Genomic DNA, 25,336 nt, shown 5'->3' with positions numbered 1-25,336 from the left:
GAATTTTAGCATTTTGAACCTTAAAAAATGACTCAAAACAATTAATCAATTATGAAAATAGTTGGTGATTAACTTTCTGTCTATTGAGTTATCGATTACACACAATCAAAGTCTTGAGTCAGGATCTGAAAACAAAGAGAGGCCGACTGTTAGTCACAGGGTCTCTTCGGCTGCTGGTGGTCTATGGGGAAGTAGTAGAAAGGGATCTGAGGGGGGCAGGGATGTCCAGCGGGATGGGGCTCCCGTTCTGGGCCTGACCCGACCACTGGGTCCCCATCAGTGTCGCCATGGTGATCACAGCCGAGGGTCAGGTTGTGAGATAGAGGGATCTTCACCTGAAACCACACCTCTCGTTCCTGAGGGAGGAGAGAAGAGTGTTAAGACGTTCTGCTGGATCAAACTGTCACCACCACTGATACTACATCTGTACTGCTGCTTGTATTACTGCTACTGATACTACCTCTGCCTGGGTTTTAGAGTACTCATCCATGTAATTCAGTAGCTTTTTCATGTACATTGCTACTTTTAAATGGCCTAAAGGCTTCAGTATGCTTAAAACCGACCAACAGTCCAAAGATATTCAGTTTACTGTGATTTAAAACAATGAAAACAACACATTCTCTCCACTGATCAAGATGAATCAACTCATTGTTTCTGAGTAGATCCTGTAAAAGTGGCGACCACATATGTCAAAGGTTGTGCATCTGCATGAGACATTACATTACATTTCATTTACATTACATTACATTTAATCTCATTTAGCAGACGCTTTTATCCAAAGATTGGGTTGCTTGAACAGTTCATTACATCTCTCCACGTTTGGATGACATGGACTTATGGTTGGTGTCTCTGTCTGTTCAGAGTGAGACATCTCAACAACTACTGTACACCCAGATCTCACTTAAAAGACAAATGACTTATTATTATTTTATTTGGTAGTCACAAAGTTAATATCTGAGATTTAGGAACATTGTGATGTCTGACGGGTCAATAAACATGAGCAGTCAGACAATCAGGTAGGTTGGAAACAAGTAATTTGGAAGAGAAAACAAGGTAAATAGTAAAATTATGACCTAAACTGTCTGTTGTAAACATCTATGACGGTTCACAGATAAACTTCTTGCTTTAACTGTAACTATCATACTTACTGTAGTTGTGCTCACTCTTGTGTATTGAGATTATTACCCACATTTCAGCTGTGCTCACATTCAGTTTGATCTCTAAATAAAGTGCTTCAGATAATCTGGTTGCCACAGTGTTCCCATCTCCCAGATATGAACTTGGTGAGTACAATGTTACTATTACTGATGGAAATGATGAACAAAACTAATAATAATCTGCAGTTATCCTTATAACTTGTATCTTAGGAAAAAGAATTCAGTCTCAAAATCTACTAAGCTATCAATTTGGAACTCTGATAATAATCAACTTAATAACTATAACCAAAATTACCATATCAATGGCTGGTTAGGGTTGAGGGACTTTGGAGTTCTTTGCAGAGCAGAGGTTGGCAAAATTCACTCTTATGCAGCATTAAACAGACAGTATTTATATCCAAAAGCATAAAGATAAAAGAGCAAAACACACAATATGTAATCTGGCTAAATGTACCTATATACAAGTGTAAGTGTGGGTGTGTGTGTGTGTGTGTGGGCTAAACAATGGCAAGATGGCTGAAGTCAACTAGTGATTGAGCACACGGCATGCAGACAATATGTCTGACAAAGAGGAACACGGAGACAAAAGGCCAGACCATGTGATGTCTTGCTGCAATAACTCTGCTGCCGGCCAAGCAGTGAGGAGGAAAAACACAGAGAAGAAGGGATCCTCTAGTTTTGTTGGGTCCATGGGTGGAGTTCACACTTGGACTCTGGGGAAATTGAGTTTGTTAAGGATTCCCTTTGTCTCCCTTTGAGCCTGGAAACATGTGGTCGGCTAGTGAGACCCAACAACTAATTATTTAGACATAAAAAAGGTGGAGAGCAGAACTGATCTGTACAAAGGAATTGATTGTTGGAGGATTCATATTGAAATGTTTAAAATCTGTATGTCATGTCAGGAAAATAACAAACATGTTCTAATACTTTAACTGTAATATTGCGAATTCTGTGAACATCTGTTCAGTGGTAGTTGAGTTATCTTGTTGGAAGACACTGCTGTACTTTTGGGTGTGCAACAATGCTCTCAGAGAGCAGAGATGAGTTGTCACTGACATAAGAGTGCTAGGAAATAAGATTTATGATCTGTGAGGTTTAGTGAAGTTTCAAAAGTCTTCAATTTTGGCTGATGGATTGCTCAGATCTGCTTCAGAAGTTCAAAGCTTCTTTGTATTTTCTCCACAGCTGTACTGGGAGTCATCTGGATGTCAGCATGTATCAAAAGGAAAAGCAGCCCCTGATTTTGTGGAGGAGTCAGGTTGCTTTGAGGATTCAAGCCTTTCGATTAATTGGGAAAATGGCTGTGTGACCAGGAGACACATCAGCTCAAAGGCTCCACAGCAGCAACAGATGTAAGGAGGTGAAACAGCTCACACGGTGAATTCAGTATAAAGTCCATTTCCACAGATCCAAGTCCATAATTACAACCACTCCCTCAGTTTCCTTTTAAAATATAATGTCATACTCTTTGCAGGACTCCTGATCATTATTAAACAATCATCAACAAAACTTTCCTGATGACTTCAGGAGGAAGGTTGGTGGGGGAAGACAAGCCTGACATGACTTGTACTGATGGAGTTAGTGTTGTGGAAATGAACATGACACTGAATTTGTCAAGACAACATGTCAACATGGAGGAAGTAATGAGCTTGTATTAACTAGAGAACAGGCAAAATTAAACTGCATTTGCCTGAGGAAGACTTGTAGTTGGTTAAACGCACAATATGTAATTTCAGCCGCTAGGGGTCTCAATCAAAACAATAACAAAAGACGGAGTGTGATGACGGTGTTAAGTAGCAAGGGATCATGGGAATTGTTGTCTTCGTTGTTAAATAACCAGCTTCACCAGGATAGGATTACTCCAGTGTTCATCGTTCGGGATGTTTTTACCCACAGAGGTCTCCTCCTCTCCAGAACAAACAGACCCGGAGATTACAGGTAAAAACACTGAATAAAAAATCAGTGTTTCTCCGACGATGTACGGCAACCACCAGACGTCCGGTACGGGCTGTTAGCCGAGCTGCTGCTAACACTTGTTCGGTTTATTTCTCTTATAACTTTAGATCCAAACGTTCAGTCGGTTTCTCCCGGGAGCCGAATTATCCGCAGAGGTCTCCTCCTCTCCAGAAAAAAACGTACACACAGATTAAAATCGTTAAAAATACTAATTAAAGCTGTTTCACCTAAAAAATCAATGTTTCTCCGACGATGTTCGGTGATGCTGCTAACGTTTGCCCAGTTTATTTCTCTGATAACTTAAGATCCAGACGTCCAATGACTAAAATCCTTCTTCCGGCTAAAAGATCATCATGAAAATGTGGCTTAAAACTGAATAAAAGTCCATTTATAACAGTTTGTGTGGAACAACCACAACGCCGATGTATTATCTTGTATGTGTGTAAGTTACTCTTTGGTAGACGCCATTGTAGCGGACAAACACAGTGCCGCCGTATGCATCTTGTGCGTGTTTACTCTTTGGTAGAGGAGGTATGACGCCATCGACAGGCGACCAAATGAAACGGTCCATTACTTTGATTACATTACAGATTTCTCTGGGTTTGAAAGTTGTTGGAAACATTTGGGATAATGTAAGTACACAACTCAACAAAATATATAACATAGGTCTAGTTGTTTTTAGACATTTTAATGCAGAATAATTACACATTATAGCTTTGAAATGTCGCAAATAAAATTAGAGGGATCTTTGTTTAAGTGTGTGAGAACAACTTGTATCTCAGTTTAATTGTTTTTTGCATCCACCACTTATCCCACTGAGGTTTTGTGGATGTACACACGAATACTTTGTTTTAAAAAAGGCAAAATTAGAAACAAAAGCTTGTCTCTAATATAAGCTTGCCCTAGATAAAGGCCCCAGACACTATTATGGAATTTATGGTATTAATTTGGGCTGGTTTGCTAGAGATTTGTTTCTTACTTTGCTAATGAGACTAACGTTGCAGCAGACACCACATCCTGTTGCAGACTAGAGCTGCAACTGCGATAGTCTTCAGCCTGCCGGGAAAACATCAAAGCCTTATCCGAGGAGCTCAAGTGCTGGTAAGTAATGATTTTAGAAGTTTAGAAGTTCAGCCAAGTGGCTCGGTATCATACTGTCCAAGGCCTTGAAGGTTAAGTAAGATTAAGTTAAATCAATTCTAAAATAAACAGGCAGAAGGGAGGATAAAATAAGGGGAGGTGTGATCATGCTTCGGTGGTTTGGTTAAAAGTCTATTGGCTGCATTTTGGACACGATGATGATGATAAAAGCATGAATCACTCTTTGACAATCACCAGATGAAATCAAGGTCTAAGTCTAGAAAAAACACAACTGAGCTCCCTTTTAAAATAGGACAAGTTTACATTGGAAAGTGAGGTTCTGATTCAAAATAAATCCAAAATGTGTTTGAACATATGCTAAGCTAGAGAGCCAAGAGCAGTGCACTGAGGGCGATTAATGAGGATTTCCATGTTGTCCAATTTTCTGTCATCCAGTCCTGAACTGCAGCAAGGCAATTATACAGAGAAGATAACTGAGCTGATTCAGATGGTTTGCAGGTACAGCTGAGTATCATCAGCATAACAATGAAATGAAATATCATGCTGTCTGATTATGTGGCCAAAAGGGAGTAAATAAAGAGGAAATAAATGGTAAATTGGTCCTGAATGGAGCCCTGTGGTACCCCATACATAGATATAGCCTTCAACAGACACAACAAACGTTCTGTTAGAAAAGTACGAGGGGAACCACTGGAGAGACCGACCCATATTCTCAACCTTTCGACAATAATGCTGTGATCCATTGTGTCAAACGCAGCACTAAGATCGAGCAGAACCAGCAGCGAGCATTCACCTGCATATCACTGACAATTCATCAAAGGACAGTCTCTGTCTCTGTGTTGTGTTGCTGGAATTTCTCTAAAATATTGTTATTGATCAAGACAATTGATTTGAGACCATTTTCTTAAGGATTTTTGACATAAACGGAAGCTTAGATATCGGTCTGTAGTTGCTACGGTTAGATGGATCAGGACCAGGTTTTTTGAGAAGTGGCTGGAAACTAGTTTTCTTAAAATAATCGGGAACACATCCAGAAAATAAAGAACTGTTGATGATAGAGAGCAGGCATGGGGCTACAGAATCTAGGACCTCTAATAAGAATCGGTACTCGTATTGGTTTACTTGAAAGGCAACAGTTTCAGTTAATTCTTGGATAGTAATTTCCTTAAAAACACAAAGTATCCAACTGAGGACAAGCTAGACACAGAAGTCCTCAATCTTATCTACAAAAAAGGTTAAAAACCTCACCTCACAATCTGCATTTGAAGTAATAGGGACACCAGAAGAACCAGAGTTGACTAATCAATCAATGATCTTAAATAAGACACTTGTGCTGGTTGAGGATGATGAGTATTTTGAGTATTTTGCTCTTGCATCTTTAATTTCACTGTTATAAGAATGTAATAATTGTTATGGAATTTTCTATCTTTAGAGGTTACAAATTGGATTACACTGGGGCAAGCCTGGGCCTTGAGGTCACACCATAATTGTTAAGCAGGAAGGAGACATTTTCTCCTCTCCTTGTGACTCCAGCTGTCTGTCGTGATAAAATACTGACTAATTTTTCATATTATAGGCTGATAAAGACTAAGACTCAGATCTTCAGGTGGCAGAATGAATCAGCATCTGAGTTGCGGATGACTTTGGTGTTCACTATTTCAGTTCTCCTTGGCCAAGTACTTCAATAAACATTTTCAGCTTTTAGTCATCAAAGGCTTGTGCGCGCTTTTCTCCACTGAGGTGCTGACTATCGCTCAAAATATCCACAAGAATAATAATTTCATAGCTAATAGTCTACTGAGATCTTTGATTTCTTCCACTGTCTCTCCGTCTCTCTACACTCCCTTTTCCTGCCCCAGATTCTTTCCGTGATCTGAGGTGAAATAGTAGATGAATCAGATGACAATGAAAATGATTTATGCACCAAATGTTCTAGCTCTCTTCAAGGAGACTACTATCTTATCTTATACTATCTTACTGAGTACAACCAAAGCATTTTCATCTTATGAAACGAATAATATTTATCACCTCAACTGCTGCTAAGAAAACCATGTTAAAAAATTGGTTTGAACCCACAATTATCATGAAGAGAACCTGGCTTACCTTTTTTTTCTGATGTGTGTTTACTTGAAAGGTCCACTTCCAGAATCATCAGAGCTACAACTGATACTGTGATCAACTGGTCTAAAGCTATCGAGATAAGCCACCTGATTAACTTTTAGCCTTGCCTTGACCTCATTTCCTTAACCTTTTCTATTTAGTACCATGGGCTAACTACATGTATGTGTATGTTTGTGTATATCTTTTATTAGCATATATTGTGTGTGAGTGGTTGTTTTCTGTCATGGATTTGCTATCGAAGGCAGTTCTGGGGTGTTTTGTTTCTTTGTACATTTACATTGACTCATTGTTTTTTTATTCTATTTCAGGCTCTTTTTGTTGTTCGGGTTATCTTTCTCTACTGATGCAGGTACTTCATGGGAAGTTAAGGTTTTACAGCTCAGAGGAAGTAAGGGGTCATATGTGTCGGACAGATGGATTTGAGTCCTAGTTGTACAGAGAGTTGTTGATATATTGATTTGGAACAACTATACTGTATATTGTAGCTGAATACTCACGTGTATTAACACTTTTCAGTATGTGAATGTGCTGTGAATGAGCTGATCTGCTGCTGAACATTGTTAATTATTTGTACTCAACACAGCAACTTCTTATACAGTCTAAGGCTGAAATATCCTGTCACCCGAAAAATAACTGCCCCCCCCCCCCCCCATATATGATTTATTTCTAGTTATTTTATTTCTTTCTCTTGTCTTTTTCATTCCTGAACCCTGAGTGGTGTTCCCAATAGTCTTGGTGATCTACAATATTGTTTTGTTTATTTCAATAAACATTTGATCACAAAAAAATAACTTATTATTAATCATCTAATCTATTAATTGACTAATTGTCACAGCTTTACTGCAGACTTAATACACTTCAAGTCTCAGTGTGTGAAATAAACCTGCTCTGAATATTTAGTATGAACTAAATACACAGTAGTGACTTTTTAAGTAGCCTCTGTTTCCCAACTTGTACTAAACCATCTTTAAAGGATAAGACTGCCGTACACAGAACTACTCTCCAGAGACTGAAAATGTGATTCTGTTATTAGTCTTTGGCACCGTTTCTAAACAAACTAACGGCTCCAACTTCTACTTCTATCTGGTTAAATAGTAGTTTTTAAACTTCTAGACATCACTCTCTGATACATAAAAGTTTCACAATGCATGAATATGAGTATTTGATGGTTTAGTTGACTGAATTCTTTGAGCATAAGAGATGATAATTAAATGATACCTTCAGTATACAACATGAACAAGACATGCATTTAATCTTGTGTGCAGCCTTTACTTTAATCTGACACAGATTCAGACCAACATGTGAAATTACCAGCAGATTAATGTGTGAAAGGAACTTTATTTCCTCACACTTGGAACACGACACAAAGACTACAAGAGACTACAGCAGCACGATGTTCTTGCTTCTGTTTTAGTAACAATTTCTTGTATGACATTCTAATAAATCTCAGAAAAAAGGAAGGGAAATCTTATTCCTCTGTGCTGTAGACCTGTGCTGTTGTTCAAATTAGTCTTTGGAACCGTTTCTAAACAAGTTGCAGTAAAAACCGTCTTCTGGGACGCAGGAACACGTCATCCAGTGCAGCGATGTGACTCGCAGATGTGTTTTTAATAGCTTTTGGACAACAAAGGAAGGATGATACTTGATAATAAATCATTTCATTGTTAGTTTAGATCCAAAGATAAGAAGAAAAATACAGAAAATCAGCAGAATGATCCTCAGATACATGATCGCCATCATCAGCGGCGCAGAGCTGCTGCAGACGCGACGACGACGGATCACTGAACTGAACTCTGTATATTCAGATCAATCATTCAGCTGTGAGGTGAGGGAGCTGATTTATAGACGCTGTTTGTTTGTTTATCGTTTAATGAGGAATGCCATGGGAACAGAGGAGTTTATACAGCAGGAAACAGCTGTCTCACGCTACCTGCCTGTCTCACTCTTTCTCACACTCAGTCCAACATCTCCACAACTAATCGATTATTTTCACATCAGTGCATAAAAGGATTGATTACAACTTAATCAGTTCACTAAATATCCAACAGGGACCAGCTCTAGAAACCATTAAGTTTGTCAGTTTACTGTGGTTTTGGTTGTTTTTTTTAGGACAAATGTGATTTATTAAATCTCAAAACTGGGGAATCTCATGATTGATGACCTACTGGAGATGTTGTACGATTCACCTCGGCCGCATTGCAACGAATGATTTATGTAGATATTCAAGAGAAATCTGAGAATGTAAAATGTTTTTCCTGGATGTTCATATTCTCACCCACGCAGTTGACATCTATATAAACTTTAACAGCAAAGTGTCACAAACATCTTGATGTGTGCATGGACATGCAGATAAACATACATGCACTGATACAGATTATGCATGTATGTATGTACACGGACACATACACCGATAAATATTATGCACATAAATACATCATTGCTATGAATTAAGGAACATACACATGTGCACACATATGTAAATTGATTGTTATGTGATAACAGTAAATACTGTTGTTATTGAGAATGTCACTATTTTATTATGAGCTTTATTTAATTCATGTATTTCTGGTAGTGATATGTTATGGCTATAAATCCTATATGCAATACATCTGTTTCATGTTATTTTAACCTGTTACAATGGGGGTTTTTCTGCATCGTCCCTGACAAATAAACTAATAAAAAAAACAATAACATCTGCTTACGTTGCAGTGACAGCGCCCTCTGGTGGCCTGACAGGAACAAAGGAGGAAATCAGGTGACGACTGTTCACTTCCTGTTTCAAACCAACAGTTAACACTATTTTTTTTTAAACCACGACCTTAAAGTCCTTCCTCCGCTCAAAAATGTGTTTTTCCTTCTTGTTCTGTTGTAAAGATTCACTAATTTTGCCTTATTTTTTTCCACTTCCTTTTCCATCACCTGACTTCCTGCCGTCTCTTTTCCTTCTCACTAATTGGGCGGCTGGTTCATTATCTTGATTTATTTCACCTGTGCACTCTAGTCCTATTTAAACACGCGGCAGAATTGGTAAGAAGTTTATTTTGCACCACAGTTTATCCTTAGTTTTGTTGAAACAATATTTCCTTTTTAAAGATATGAGAATAATTAATAATTTTCTGTGTTCATTTAATCTTGCATTTCTTTTCTTTCACATATTGACTACACTTCTACAATCCACATTATCAAATAAATATCTTGTGTATCTCCTTTATACGCATCCTGACCGATGCCCATCACGATAGTTTAACTCCTGGAACCTTCCTATTATATATGTTCCATCAGTCGGATGTTTGAGCTTCTCTGTGCAGAGTTTGTTTTCACTTTCATCTGCTGAAGGAGGAAAGTTTCTCTGAGCTCAACCTTAAATCTCAGTTTAAGACGGTGGAGATTCATGACATCACAACTAGTTTGGAGCCAACTGTGGTCCAGCATGCAGGTTACGAGACTGTTTCCCCCAAGAAAAACTTATTTAAAAACTATATTTCTATATATATATAACGATGGCCAAAGCACAAAACCTCCTATCTGCAGAATGTTCTGATTGGCGGATTTCACTTTGGATGATGAGAACAAGGAAGGCTGCTCATATTCAGTCTGTCTGTAAGATAATCCCACCCTTCGTTATGACACAAAAGTCACACAACAAAACTAAAACACAAGGCAGAGTCCCTGGATGTGTAGAGAGGCTGCAGCACGAGTGAGTTACACAATCACTGAACATTCATTTCCAGTGGACGAGGAAGCAAACACACTGAATTTAAGGAGTTCTGACCCTAGTATACTACAATGTAGTAACTATTACATTTACTACGTCTTTTTACCTGAAAACAAACTTCATTTTATTTTTAATTTAATTTTAATTATTAACTTAATTTAGAGCAACTTGCACCAAGTGCAAAAGCTCCTATCTGCACTTTGCGAGGCATTAATATCTATAACACATAATATAATAATATAGTCCAAAAACAGTGTTTTATGTATGTGTTGGGTATCCTTAACAAATAGCATTCTGCAAGAAAACAAGTTTTTTTTAGTTTTCTCAAAAAAGTGCATTTTTCAGATCAGAGGTTTTGCTCTTTGGCCATCGAGATATATATATATATATATATATATATATATATATATATATACACACACACACATATATATCAATACATATAAATAAAAGGACAGAACTCCTCGTACACAGCCAGTATTTTCAGACAGGTGCTGGTCGATGGCAGGAACATATAAGGTGAAAATCAAAATTAACCACCGCACACTGTAATGACTTTACTGTGACTTTATTAAGAGCAAACAACGCGTTTCGCCTGTAGCTTCTTCAGGTTCGCTCAGTCTATATACATATATATGTGTGTATATATATATATAAATAAAATCATTCCTGAACCCTGAGTGGTGTTCCCAACAGTCTTGGTGATCTACAATCTTGTTCTGTTTATTTCAATAAACATTTGATCACAAAAAAAGTAGCTTATTATTAATCACCTAATTGATTAATTAACTAATTGTTGCAGCTTTACTGCAGACTTAATACACTTCAAGTCTCAACGTGTGAAATAAACCTGCTCTGAATATTTAGTTCACAATTGAACTAAATACACAGTAGTGACTTTTTAAGTAGCCTCTGTTTCCCGACTCGTACTAAACCATCTTTAAAGGATAAGACTGCCGTACACAGAACTACTCTCCAGAGACTGAAAATGTGATTCTGTTATTAGTCTTTGGAGCCGTTTCTAAACAAACTAGCGGTTCCAAACTCTTCATGATGAAGGAACATGTCACCCAGTGCAGCGGTGAGACTCACTAACGTGTTTTTAATAGTTTCTGGACAACAACGGAGGAATAAGATATATCAGGCTTCAGATACACATACAGTACTTGTTGTACTTGTTAGTAGCTCACATTGTTGGTTTGGATCCAAACATGAGATTTGTTGACAAGAAGAAGAAATATAGAAAATCACCATAATTATTCTTTAATAAATCCAACTGTCATTGCTCAAGCCATGTAGTATTAAAAAGTAAGTTATTATTTATAATCTTGTGAACTTTTCTGGCTTCAAGTTTGAAGCAATGCTCTCTTCTTCTTCTGCAGTTTTTTCCTCCACCGCAGCACTTTTAATTGCTGACGTACACACACTTCTTTAGTTTACTGAAACAAATATAAGAGAATATTGAACACTGGTTTTGATACTTTTTGTCAGTGCAGTTTTTTTATTTTTTATTTTTTTTACACAAAGTGTGTGTGACATAAAGTGTGGTGTATTTTCATTAAGTGTGCTTAAAGACAATATTAAGCTATGCAGATTGATTTCATAAATCTTATAAGCAATAAGTGCTAGTGTGTTAAAATCTTATTGATGATGTATTTGTAATCTCATGAATCACATTCAATCACGATATACGTATAGAAGCACGGTAAAAGAATCATAATCATACACTGGAGAAATTTGAGTGTGTTTGTATTACATGTCACTTTGCTTGGGTGTGCATTAAAGTCTTCACCTTTTTTAAAAAAATACACTCTGGAGAAGATCAAGAAATAAGGGTGTAAAGTGACAAGAATAACTAATAAAAAATAAAGGCCAGAAGACAACTTGGCAATAATGGTGTAAAATGATCCCCAATACTTATATGAAAAAAATTGGACATAAATCGATAATACTGAATATGCTAGTACATATCCACAACAGCTCAAGACCTGTCTTGAAGAGTTTTGACCAACAACGAGTGACGAAGATAAAATATAATGGTGTAATTGGCCAAAGATAAAGAGGATGGACAATAGGTGTGACCTATGCAGACCCAAAGGTATAAAAACTACGCCCTGAAGGCAAGAACCTTCAGAGCAACCTGGTTCATCTTGTATGCACTAATTTGCTCTCCTTTATTGCCGGCATTAAAGAACACTTTGCTGACTCCTGATTTTTTATCATCAAAGAGCAGTTTTCTCCATCTGACACGTTAAAAGGAAAACACAAAACCAGCTACCTCAGCAGTCGGCATGAATTCAGCATTTTGTGTTTTGTTTTTTTGTTTTTTTGGAGGCTTTGACGTGAACTACAGGAGTTCAGTAAAACATCTTTAAATGTTCAGCACAAGCACAGACAGCTGCTAGTCCAGCTCCAGAGAAACAAGAATCTACAGACACATTAATTATTTCTGACTTATTGTCATTAGTTTGAAGCAAACTGAGGCCTTTTGTGTGATTTTTAACTCCAATCTGATCCAGCAGAAGTCCCCCGGCTCGTCACCTTTTGGTTTGGAGCAAGAGTTATCTTTGTCTTAACATGGAAGCAATAATCAATCAAATATGCATGGAAAACATTGTTTTGTTGGCTCAGCTTGTTCAGATTGTCTTTCTCTTTTTGTCTGTTTTGTATGTTGGCCAATACGTCATCTCTGGGATCCTTTTTCTACTTTTCTCTCGTGGAGTAATTTGACATCATCACATCTGTCTCAGCAGGATCTCCCAACCGTGAAAGAGACATATTTTTACAGCTTTAATTTTTTTTACAGTTCAAATTGATCAAATTAATCTGGTTTGAATCAAGTTATTAGAGAGATCTGAAATAGTGAATAATAGTGAATTTATGGATGTGCACTGATCTGTTACATGCACATAAACAGCAACCAAACCATGTCAATTGTCAGGAAATTTAATCCACAACACTTCGAATGATTAATTGTTTAACATCATCTTTTAAATCAGAAATGCCAAATATTTTATTGATATTTGCTGTTTTTTCAATGTTCCATGACTGTAAACTGAATCTCTTCTGGTTTTGGACTCTTGGCCAGACAAAACAAGCAATTTTAAAATGTTTTCTGACATTTTATTGGAAAATTATTGATCAAAAGAAAACTTTCTTGGGGAAAAAAGGCAGATTAATTGATAAAGAAAACCTTTAGGGCTGCTGCTCACAATTATTTTCTTGATTAATCAATGAATCGTTTTGCCTATAAAGTTTTAGAAAATTGTGAAAAATGTCCAAAGTGACGTCTTCAAATATCTTGTTTTGTCTGACCAACAGTCCAAAACCCGAAGAGATTTTAAACAACACTGATATAAACCAGAGAGAGGCATCAAATCCTCACATTCGAGAAACTGGAATCAGAGAACGTGCAGCATGTTTTGCTCCATAAACGATTTTCAAATGATCTGATTTGTTGTCAGTTAACTGTCAATCAATTAAATAAGTTCTGCTCTAAAAGTGATCATTAGTTAAGAAAGACGATCTGACCTTTTCATCTGTAACGCACTGGATCACATGTCCGTCACCCAGAAGTGGAGCCAGGACGCTGTGCACCTCTGCAACCTAAACACACACACACACACACACAAAGTATATTCTCATATAATATATCCTCATACACACAGGCGACAATTTGTGCAGCAACGTCCGACTGTCATTACACCTGAATCCACTCAATGAATGAACGCTGTGTCAGAGATTATAGACATAACAACACGTGATATATGAATAATAAAGGGGCGCAGAGAGACAATAAAATAATACTAAATATATTAAAATAAAAACAGAAGTGAATAAAGAATAAGAAAAATAAAATAAAGAAAAAGAAGAAATTAAATTAACAAAACACAGCTTTTCATTCAATTATTCAATTCAACTGAAAACAGAAAAACCAAAAAAAAAATGTAAATAAGACAATGTTATGAGTACGATAAAAAAAAATGTACCAAAAACACTGCAAAGCACATTTTGCTTTGGATTCTTTTGACACAGAAAAGGCTGTTTGATATTTGGTGAATAAAACCTGAATAGTTTTCAGATTTGGTCAGTGCGGACTGTGACGTTTTCATCTGTAGTTATAAAACATTCAAGCGAAAATAAACCAACGAGAACAAAGAGGTTATAAGAGTATAAAGTCAGTTTGTACCTTGTAGGGTCGTTCACAGGATGGAGTGATACCAGCGTCCTCCAGAGCTCTGCAGGACAAACAGCAGCAGCATCAGTCTGATGTCACATTTATCAACCAGTTTAACCAGCTGACTGACAGCCGTCCAGTACGGGGTCAAAGATTTTTAACTGCAGCGGCAGTCAGCTGCAGGTTTAATGTTAGCATGTAGCATGTAAACAACTGGACATTGTGCACCAGACATAATCAGATGCATCAATACTCAACATAAATTCAACTTTACTTTCATATAAGAACAAACTATAGAACCATAACCTCTCTGTGTCTGTATCTGTTGTGTTTTTATTGTGTTTTAATGTCTTACTGGTGTTTTAATGTATTTTTGTCATCTGTCATGGTTGCTATGACAATGAAACTATCTATTTGTCTATCTATCTAAACTATACAAATAATATAAAAACATAGAAAAACAAATCACTTTGTATGCGTATACAAAGTAATAAAGTAAATGCATTTACAATAAATCAATGTATTTAAAAAATATTTGTATTGATTTGTTTTTATATTTTTTACTTTACATGAATTGTTTTTCTTCTTTTATTATTTTTTACATTATGTGTCTGTTTTTTATTATTATTTTCCTTTTATTGATAAAACTCATAATTAGTCTCAGTCTTTTTAAACATTTGTCAACATTTGATGTTTTTATATGTGCTCTATAAATAATAATTTAGTTTGAATTAATATCCCCCCAAAGCTGCATATAAAGCATAGTGTGTGTTTGTGTTTTGGACTAACTTGTGGAAATCAAACTGTCCATGTAGTTTGAGGCCAATCTGGAAATATCTCAGCGGTGAGTTCATTCCTTCAACACATGCTGCACATGCTCCGTGTTTCTCCCACTCCGCTTTCCTGTTAACACACACAAAAAAATCTGATTACTGGATCAGTCTGGTGTTATTCTTGCTGGAGTTTTTTTTCTTATTGTCAATAAATCTCATGTGCAGAATCAAAGGAACAATGTGTCACTCTGCCTCCCAATACTTTGTCTTTTCTACTCTGTCTGTGGTAAATACTGGAAAAACAGCTCACAAATATATAGTTTCATGTTTAAAAAAGGCTCAGTAATTTACCACAAGGTTAGTGTGTTAACCTGCTAACTTTGGGCTTAACCCCCAACCACTGACCAATCAGGTCAATGGAAACATCGAGTCATCATTCCTACAGGATCCAGACTTGGACAAAAATCCTGAGTTTACAATAACGTGACAAGTAAAAAAGAGTAATTTATATTTTTATAGGTCAGTAGAATCATTTTATTCCCACTCTGTGTTTAATAAACCTGAGCTTCTAACAACCAGAGGGATCGTTAACAAGTTTTGGTAACTCTTTAGTTTACAATTCAACTATTTTTATACTCATTTCCTTGGTATTTTTGAGTAATTTGCAGGTATTTAACGGCTCATTTTTAGGATGTTTGGTACACATAAGAAGAAAAAAGTTGGTTTAGTTGGTAAGAACGCCTCATTATAGGCTATTTGGATTCATATGTAGACGTTCTTTTTCAAAATTTCTTAATAAAGTAGACTTTAACTTACAGAAAAAATGTGTGCAGTTTTGCATGCCAAACCTAACATTAGCATATTTGTCAATAATAATATAGTTTCCTTATAATATAGAGTTTTGAAGGAACACCCTAACATGCTGATATACACTTAAAGAACTGTCAAACATCTACTTTATTAAAAAACCAACACTTTTTGAAGCTGTTTCTTGTTTTCTCATCGTTTGTACAAAATTGCACCACAATCTCAGTAAAAACTGACTGTTAAACACCTTCAAATTAGTATAAAATAAAGCATCACCAAAGTTTATTTCATTCCTAAATGGATTCCTGACAGTTTCTATGATTTTTTACACTCACTGCAGCTCAGAATAAGATGAAACAACTGTGTGATGATAATTGGAAATAAAAACTAAACCCTCTGTTGTCTTAGCTCCCATTATTATAAATACAACATGTTGGTCAGATAAACCTCATCAGGCATTACATCTCCTGTCTGACATTACTCCATTTTTTATATATATATATATGCATCAAATCACTCTATACTACAGACATATACAATAAACTCATTTTAGTTCGTAGCCTTACCTCTCATAAGGTTAGTTATGTGATTAGATACAGATATATGGTATCACCGTTTCCTCTCATTTCACATTAAGTACATCATTGATGTCATAGCCCAGAGTTAACAGAGCTAGCTGATGATCAGCTTGGTGATACTGGTTAGGTTGACTCACATCTCTCCTATTTTAGGTTCTTTGCATTGGCTTCCCATACATTTTAGGTTAAGGTTCTTGCTATTACATATAGAGCCCTGCATGGATCTTATCCATCCCTACATCGCCAGTAGGTCATCCAACCAGGACCTGCTGGGACTCTCTTCCTGTACATATACGGTCTACAGTCTCTATAGAAGCTTTTTAAATTGGCTTTTGTGTCTTTTTGAGTTGTCTGATTGGTGTGTGTGATGTGTAATGGTAAGGTAACTTGCTGCCTGTGTTTTTGTTGGGGTTTTTTTTTAAAAATCTTAACTTGTGGCACATGTTTTTACTCTTTGTATATTTTTATGGTCTTATTTTTAACTCTTATCCCTGTGAAGCACTTTGTGAATTTCACAGGAATAAGTATATTCCTTCCATACTAAATAAACTTCACTTACCAGAAATACTTACTACACTTGGTGCTGTAGTGGGTATTTCTGGCAGCAGGATGGTGTGTTTGTGTGTTCATGGTGATAACAGAACACTCAAACCAGTGGTTATTTATTTTTCTGGTGTTATTTCATACCAGAACTTGAAGCTGGATCTGGTTTTGAGTAACGACGGCCATCGTTCATCCAGCTCTCCCTCCAGCTCCTGGAAGACAGTTAGGAATCAGTCTGTCATGACATTTATGTGTTGATATTTCGTTTCAGCCCGGCTGGGACTCACCTGGATGTCAGAGTGGAACATTGGCCAGCAGTTGCAGCATTTCTGTGCCCGAAGAGGCCTGCAGGCACAAACACACCACAGACAAACACGCTGTGAACCACGGAGGTCACCTACAGCAGTGGTCTGGCTCTGGAACATTTACAACAAAATGATGAATGATGTTCTTTTTCATGGTATTCGGTTTGAAAGGCTGGCAGCTATTCAGCGGTTCACAGGAATTATTGGCTAATCTTATGCATCATACTACCACATACTACTCTTGACAAACACATAAATACAAACATTCACTAATTCCATATCCACACACACACACACACACACACACACACTCAATCAGTCATCTCAACATTTTTTTTTTTCTGAATGCTCCTCATTTTTTTCACGTCTGTATTTGAATCTCATTCAATCAACACATTTGTTGGAGGCGGTCAGTGAATCGAAAGAAGACATCTGCACTGTGGCAGCTGCTGTAGTGTTTAAGACTGCAAAGGAAGATAAGAGGGCCAATTTCCCACAGATTTTGTGGCAACATTGACCTAATCACTAGCAACTGCAGGGTCAAGTGTTTTTTTCCTAATAGCATGGACACACAGGCAAAAAACAAGTTTGGCGATTTACATTCCCCCATATTATCTGAGAGTCTGTCAGCCCTGCAGGGGAAGAGGGGGAATTCAACGATGAATTGTCTGGTAGGGCTGATAAAATATTGCATTATATGTTCTAATCATTTCTGGACTTAAATCTGTTTTTAAAGACAAATTTTTGCTGTTTTGCTGTTTTTTTTTTTTTTTTAAATTCTCTCATCTCTGGAATATAAAAGCCTTTTGACATCTGGTTGATATCAAAGATGTTTTGGACTTGATTAGCTGTTTGGTCTATAAGATGTCAAAAAAATGATCAAAAATGTCACAGTTTCCCAAAGCCCAAGATGACGTCCTCGATATTCACATTTAAGAAGCTGGAATCAGAGAACTTCAAATAATTTGATTATCAAAACAGTTGGAGATTAATTTAATAGTTGGTAACTAATTGATTAATCAACTAATTGTTGCAGCTCTACTTTAAACCCACTAGTCTAAAAAGAACTGGGTAACACTTAACTTAAAATCCTTCTTTTTATCATTAATAATCAGTCTATAAACAGTTAATAAATGGTTTGTAACACATTATAATGTAGTTGTAGGCAGATGTAAGTGTTAATTAATGTTTTTTGTCAACAACTATTGCTCCTCCTGTGGATACCCATAACTAGCTGCAATGAATGACAATATGGTAAAACATTGTTAAAGTAATATAAAATATGTCTTGACAAATATTGTACATTTATAAACACTTTAAAATGACCCGACATCTGCTTACAACTACATTATAGTGTGTTCTAAACCATTTATGAGATGTTTATATACTGATCATTAATGCTAAATAGGAATACTTTAAGTAGAGGCCCAATAATGAAGCCTACAGGCTGCAGTGTTCATTAGATCCAACAATATGAAAAGTGCAGCGGAGAACAACCAACATACTGGAGGAGGTGTTGCGGCCGTTTAGAACAACTGTAAACTTTTGTCGTCTTCAAATGTCAAACAACACATCATATAAACTGGTTTGTCTTTAGCGTACTGATAGTTTGAATGATGTGTCTGGAGATTTTTCTTCTTGTCAACAAGTCTCATGTTTGGATCCAAACCAACAATGAACTGATCTACTAACAAGTATTGTGTGTGTATCAAAGCCTGATATATCTTATTCCTCCGTTGTTGTCCAAAAACTATTAAAAACACGTCAGTGAGTCACATCGCTGCACTGGGTGACATGTTCCTTCATCATGAAGACTTTAGTCATGTTAGTTTGTTTAGAAACGGCTCCAAAGACTAATAACAGCATCATGTTTTCAGTCTCTGGGGAGTAGTTCTGTGTAATGCAGACGCTACTGAGAACAAGGTTCTGTTTGCAGCCTCACTAGCTTGTTGAGCTACATATAACAACCTCTGGACTTTGTACTGAAGTTGTTCACCATATACAGTGAAGTAATTATGTAGTAATATAGTAGTAATGCTAAAGTAATAAGAGAGTATGAGGAGGTGTTGTGCTGCAGGTGATGGTTGTGTGTGATATTTACCACAGACCGTGGATCGTCCAGTTGTTGACGCTCGGAGGAATCCTGCAGAGAGACTCATTGTTCAAAGACTGGAGGACAGACAGGAAGAAAGACAGGAAGCAGGGATGTTAACACACCAGACAGGTGACATCAGGTCTTTCTTATTCCGTGTTCTCGTAGACTTGTGAAAGAATTATCCAAATGTCCATTTTGACTTGTGTGTGTGTGTGTGTGAACCATGGATGAACTTTTGAGACCTTTGACGGGGCGGCTGTGGCTCCACTAATCTAAAGATCGGCAGTTCGATCCCCGGATCCTCCAGTCCACATGTTGAAGTGTCCTTTGGTCAAGATACTGAACCCCGTATTGCTCCTGTTGACTGGGCCAACGGTGTGTGAGAGTGTGTGTGAATCATAGCCTGTATAAAAATATGGACGCAGTTACCGTGACGTCACTCGTTGGTTTCTGAGGAGCGGTTTTGACATGGATGTATAAAGAGAACTGGATACAGCGTTGGAGGTGGGGCCCCGCTCATTCTTATGAAAGTTGCTCAGTGGCGCATGAAGCCAAAAAAAATCGACTTCCTGGTATGAAAGTACCCGGATCTTCCGCATTGTGTGGCCCATAGAGCATGCGCACTAGTGACTTTCGCTGGCCGAGTCGGCTACTTCCGGTTTAACCCTCCGGCTAACTTGAATGGGGATAAAACAATTCAATCATGCGGCTCTTCTAGGCTTTTGAAATGTGATCGGACCGAATGGATTTAATTCTGATAGTGAGACGAGTCATTTCGCGGCGGTTGTGACGCTCAGAAAAATGTATCTGCTGATTTACAGACGTCTCTTTCACAATGTAAGTCTATGGGAAAAAGTCTTTTTGGGCCAGTGTGCATCACGTGACGTTGTAATTACACGGTTTGGCCGCTATGTCAAATTGGCTTCAAAGCCTGGCGCTCTTCCTGTATCCAGTTCTCTTTATACATCCATGGGTTTTGAAGCTCAAAGCGAGCCGCTCCGGCCGACGCCATCCTGGCAGTGCATGACGCTGCCTAACTCCCAGCCAATCAAAAATGGGCAAAGAGGCAGGCCGAATGGCTACTCCAGGTAGCTACCCAATCATAACCAGGACACTAATACACATGTTAACACATTCACTGACTGTGGGTTTGACAATGTTTTAAGAATTTTTATTTGAAAATTAAAGTGTGGTATTCCTTCTCACGCAAGGAAAGGAGGAGGTAGGAAAGGTCCTTTCCTCCTTCACCTCCTCCTTTCCCTTCTTACTTCCTCCTTTCCCTCCTCCTTTCCTTTCCTTCTTCATTATTTCCTAGAATTAGAAAATACAGTTTCCCACATGAACTCTTCCTCCTGCACCTTAGACACCATCCCCACCAAGCTGTTCAAGGAGGTATTTCCCACAGTTAGTCCTGTTATCTTGCACATTTTTAATAATTCCCTTACCTCCGGTTCTTTTCCTGATAGTTTTAAGCATGCCATTGTCCACCCTTTACTCAAAAAACCTAATTTGGACCCTCTGTCTTTAAGCAACTACAGGCCTTTTTTATCTAAGGCTCTGGAGAAAGTAATTTCTTCTCAATTGATTTCTTTTATGAATTGTAAAAGTGTTTTTAACTGCTTCCAGTCTGGTTTTAGAGCATTTCACAGTACTGAGACAGCCCTTGTTAAAAGCTGCAGACAGAGGTGACTGCTCGATTTTAGTTCTTTTAGACTAAAGTTCTGCATTTGACACTGTCGACCACAGTACCCTCCTAAATCGCCTAGAGAACTGGGTGGGGATCAGGGGCCTGGCCCTTACTTTATTACAATCATATCTCCTCAATAGAACTTTTTCTGTCGCTCTGGGTAACTCCATCTCCACGATAGCGCAGTTGAATTGTTGGGGTCCCTCAAGGCTCAGTTCTTGGGCCCCTTCTGTTCTCCATGTACACGCTGCCCCTTGGCCAGCTTATTCAGAATCATGACACACAGTCATACTTACCATTAAAACAGCCTAGTCAAACTTAAATCATGCCTCTCTGACATAAAATCCTGGATGTCCCAGAATTTTCTTAAATTCAATGACGACAAATCAAGGTCATTCATTTGTAAACCACTTTGTAACATTGTTAAGAAAAGTGCTATATAAATAAAATGTGTTATTATTATTATTATTATTTCCTTCCCTACTCCCTTCTCTCCTCCCTTTCCTTTTCCTCCTGTCCTTTCCCACTTCCTCCTTTCCTTTCCTACGTCCTTCTTTCCTCTGTTACTTCCTCCTTTCCTTTCCTTCCTTTCTCCTTTCCTACTTCCTCCTTCCTTCCCTACTTCCTTCTCTCCTCCCTTTCCTTTTCCTCCTGTCCTTTCCCACTTCCTCCTTTCCTTTCCTACGTCCTTCTTTCCTCCGTTACTTCCTCCTTTCCTTTCCTTCCTTTCTCCTTTCCTACTTCCTCCTTCCTTCCCTACTTCCTTCTCTCCTCCCTTTCCTTTTCCTCCTGTCCTTTTCTACTTCCACCTTCCCTTCTTTACTCCCTCCTTTTCTTCCTTACTTCCTCCTTTCCTTTCCTACGTCCTCCTCTCCTCCGTTACTTCCTCTTTTCCTTTCCTTCCTTCCTCCTTTCCCACCTTACTTCCTTTCTTTCCTTTCCTTCCTTCCTCCTTTCCCACTTCCTCCTTTCCTTTCCTACGTCCTCCTCTCCTCCGTTACTTCCTCCTTCCCTACTTCCTTCTCTCCTCCCTTTTCTTTTCCTCCTGTCCTTTTCTACTTCCACCTTCCCTTCTCCCTCCTTTTCTTCTTTACTTCCTCCTTTCCTTCCCTATATTTTCTCCTCTCCTTCCTTTCCCTTTCCTCCTTTCCTTTCCAGCTTCCTCCTTTCTTTCCTTCCTTCCTTCCTTCCTCCTTTCCCATTTCCACGTTTCCTTTCCTACATTTCCTTTTCCCGCCTTAGTTCCTCTTTTCCTCTCTTTCCTTTTCTCCCTTATTTCCTCCTTTGCTTTCCTACTTCCTCCCTTCCTTCGTTACTTCCTCCTTCCCTCTTTCCTTCCTTACCTCCTCCTTTCCTTTCCTACCTCTGCCTTTTCTTTCTTTTCCTTTCTTTCTTCCTCCTTTCCTTCCTTTCCTTTCTCTCCTTTTTTCCTTTCCTTCTTCCTTTCCTTCCCTGCTTCCTCCTTTCCGTCCTACAAGTCAATACTGTGAATTAATCTTCTCCACTTGTGCTCGAGTTGATGTTCAGTATCGACTATGATGATGATGATGTCGATGATGAAGCTCACCTGACAGAACCCAGCAGGCCACTGCACGGTGAACAGGAGGCATTTCCAGGAGCATGAGTGGTGGTCTTGGCGGCCATATTTGTAGTCCTCCCAATGGCCTTCGTGTGTGGTGGTGATGTCAGGCAGCTGCAGCAGGACCAGAACCGCAGGACTCAGACTCACCAGCAGGGGCAGCACCAAGCACCTCATCTTATCCGTCTCACTAAAATCCTTTAAAGGTAAATTTGTGGTTTGTAATTTTGAGTTATATAAATAAAACTGACTTAAATATCAACCAGATAAGATAACAGACAAGCTAATTAATTACATATAAAATTTAAAAGTATTCGTCAGCATTATCTTAGTTGTAACATTTGTTTTTGTATTTTCTGAACAGAAATATTTGTTCAAAGTTAATTTATTTAAAAGCTGCTCTAAAAAGCATTTCCCAGCAGTTTGAGTTAGTCTGAATTTACAGGGAAAAATATAAAAGTGTCTGGGGTGATGTTTTCCCACTGTCAGGAAGCACATCGATTTATGTGTCCTGGAGGACTGAGACACAGCAGAATCAGTCGCCAAGTGCTCGATTATGGGAGAATGTTGGTTCTCTGCAAGTGAAATCTAGACCTGCTCCATGTGAAAAGTGACCTGAGTTAAACTCTGTTGTCATTTGGTGTTATATAAATAAAATCCACTTGACTTGGATGTTATATAATGTAGAGAAATACTGTCAAGTGTTACATGATAACATCTGTTAAAATGTCCAACAGAATCTCTGCTGGTGCTTAAATATCCTACAAATTTACAATATTATATAACAATAATAATAACAACACTGCAACTAACAATTGTTTTTATTATCCATTATTATGCCGATGACTTCCTCAATTAACTGATTCATCATTTTGTTGATAAAATGTCAGAAAATAGAGAAAAATGAATCTTAAAGTCTTCAAATGGTTCGATTTGTCCCGTTAACGCTTCACTCCTCGTGTGTGACAAAGAAAGCTTCAAATCATCACATCTGGGAAACAGCAACAAGTCAATATTTTATATATTCGCTCAAAAATTTCATCAAAATAGTTGCCAATTAAATTTCTGGCGATCGACTAATCAATTGACTGACTGATCGTTGCAGCTCTAAATAATAATATATAATATTACACTAATAACATCACATATTAAAGTAAACTTGCTGTAAAATACATCTGTAAAATCATTGTACAAAACATAGTAATACAGATGAAGAAGTGGTGAAGTTGTTGTTTAATCAGTCACATTCATAACCCTTGTGGGGAAGAAAACGAAGTCATTATTTTCTTCTCCTTAACAGTTGTTTAGTTTTAAAAGTTCATTACTTTGATTTATTTCATGTCATATTTCTCTAAGTGTGTTTAGAAAACTTTTATCTGTGTGAGAGGAAAGACGTGAGAAACTTACCAGAGAGCTGCTGCTGCTGCAACGAGTTTACTGTTTAAAGCTTCACTTTGCCTCCGATCAGAAAAAAATAAGAACTGAAACTCCTGTGAGATCATGAGGAACCAGTTTTATAACTTTCGACAGAACAGAACTGGGCAGCAGGTGTTCAGGGGAACATTTGAAACAAACTAAACCTTTAAATTAGTTATCTGTGGCCTCCTCAAATTACAAATCGAGTTCCCTGCATTTACCGATTTGTGCCTCAATATGATCATTTAGTTCCCTCAGTGGTAATAATTTATACCCTTAATTTACATATTTTTACCAAAATATATGTAATAATAATGAATAAATCCCTTGGTTTCAAGATATTTCATATGTGCACCTGTCTAATATCACTTCTGAAACACATTTCACAAGAAAAAAAATACATATTTTCAAATGTCACATTTGATTTTTTTTGTCCATTTTCTCTTTAAACAAACTGTGTCCCTAAATCTGAATTCACACCATGTGATAAACCACACGTACCTATGTATGTCCTTTCACATGTCTGACATTTTAAAGTGGAACATCTGGAAGTCACATTTGCATAAATGTTTTGGCTGTTTGTGAGTCCTGGATCAACACTAAAGGAGGTGGAATACATGTTGCAGAGAGAACTGTAATTCCAACTTTAGCCCACAGTGGTGCAGTGTAACTAAATGCATTTACTCCAGTACAGGTACCTTACTTATTTCCATTTTACGCTACTTAATAATTCCACTCCACTACATTTATTTCACAGCTTTATTTACTTTGCATATTCATATTCTTTAAAGGACGCATATTCTGCACATTTCCAGCTCTATATTTATATTCTGGGGCTCTACTGGAATATCTGTGCATGATTTCCAGTTAAAAACTCCTTATTTATCTTCTACTGGTCCCTTATGCAGCCCCTCAGTTCAGCCTCTGTCTGAAACAGGCCGTCCCGTCTCTTTAAGGCCCCGCCTCCTGATGAGCCCACTCTGTTCTGATTGGTCCTCCGGCTCCGGAGGCTACGTAAACAAACTATAGTAGCAGGATTTCACTTCTTTTTCTCCTTCTTTACTCACAAATGTCAACTTCTCAAATCCATCCGTTCATGTTGGAGCTGAATCAGATCTGAAATATGAGAGTTGACAACACATGGAAACATCATGGCAACCACCTTAGCAACCACTTTAGCAACAAAGGCTACCAACAGACGGCTGTTTGTGGGCATGTGTGATGAACCGACATCAGCTTGTCAGAAAGACACATGGAAACACCATGACAACCATCTTAGCAACCACCCTAGCAACAAGGCTACAGAATGGACGGACATTTGTGGGC

At 37.8% G+C, this 25,336-nt stretch overlaps 1 protein-coding gene across 1 annotated transcript; it reads right to left on the bottom strand.

Moving 5' to 3' along the window:
• Positions 1 to 24,278, bottom strand: rnaset2l (ribonuclease T2, like). Its single transcript, XM_042413382.1, has 9 exons — positions 24,002 to 24,278; positions 22,583 to 22,792; positions 19,335 to 19,402; positions 17,216 to 17,273; positions 17,073 to 17,140; positions 15,017 to 15,130; positions 14,240 to 14,288; positions 13,582 to 13,656; positions 1 to 356 (listed from the first exon to the last, which is right to left on the bottom strand). Exons 2-9 carry the CDS (start codon positions 22,769 to 22,771, stop codon positions 150 to 152), a joined length of 828 nt encoding a protein of 275 aa, XP_042269316.1. The 5' UTR covers positions 22,772 to 22,792; positions 24,002 to 24,278; the 3' UTR covers positions 1 to 149.
• Between the last annotated feature and the right edge of the window lie 1,058 nt (positions 24,279 to 25,336).

Source organism: Thunnus maccoyii, chromosome 6, assembly GCF_910596095.1.
Source record: "Thunnus maccoyii chromosome 6, fThuMac1.1, whole genome shotgun sequence".
NCBI lineage: Eukaryota > Metazoa > Chordata > Actinopteri > Scombriformes > Scombridae > Thunnus > Thunnus maccoyii.
Note: the sequence above shows the minus strand (reverse complement) of the source record. Positions and strands in the feature narration are given on the sequence as shown.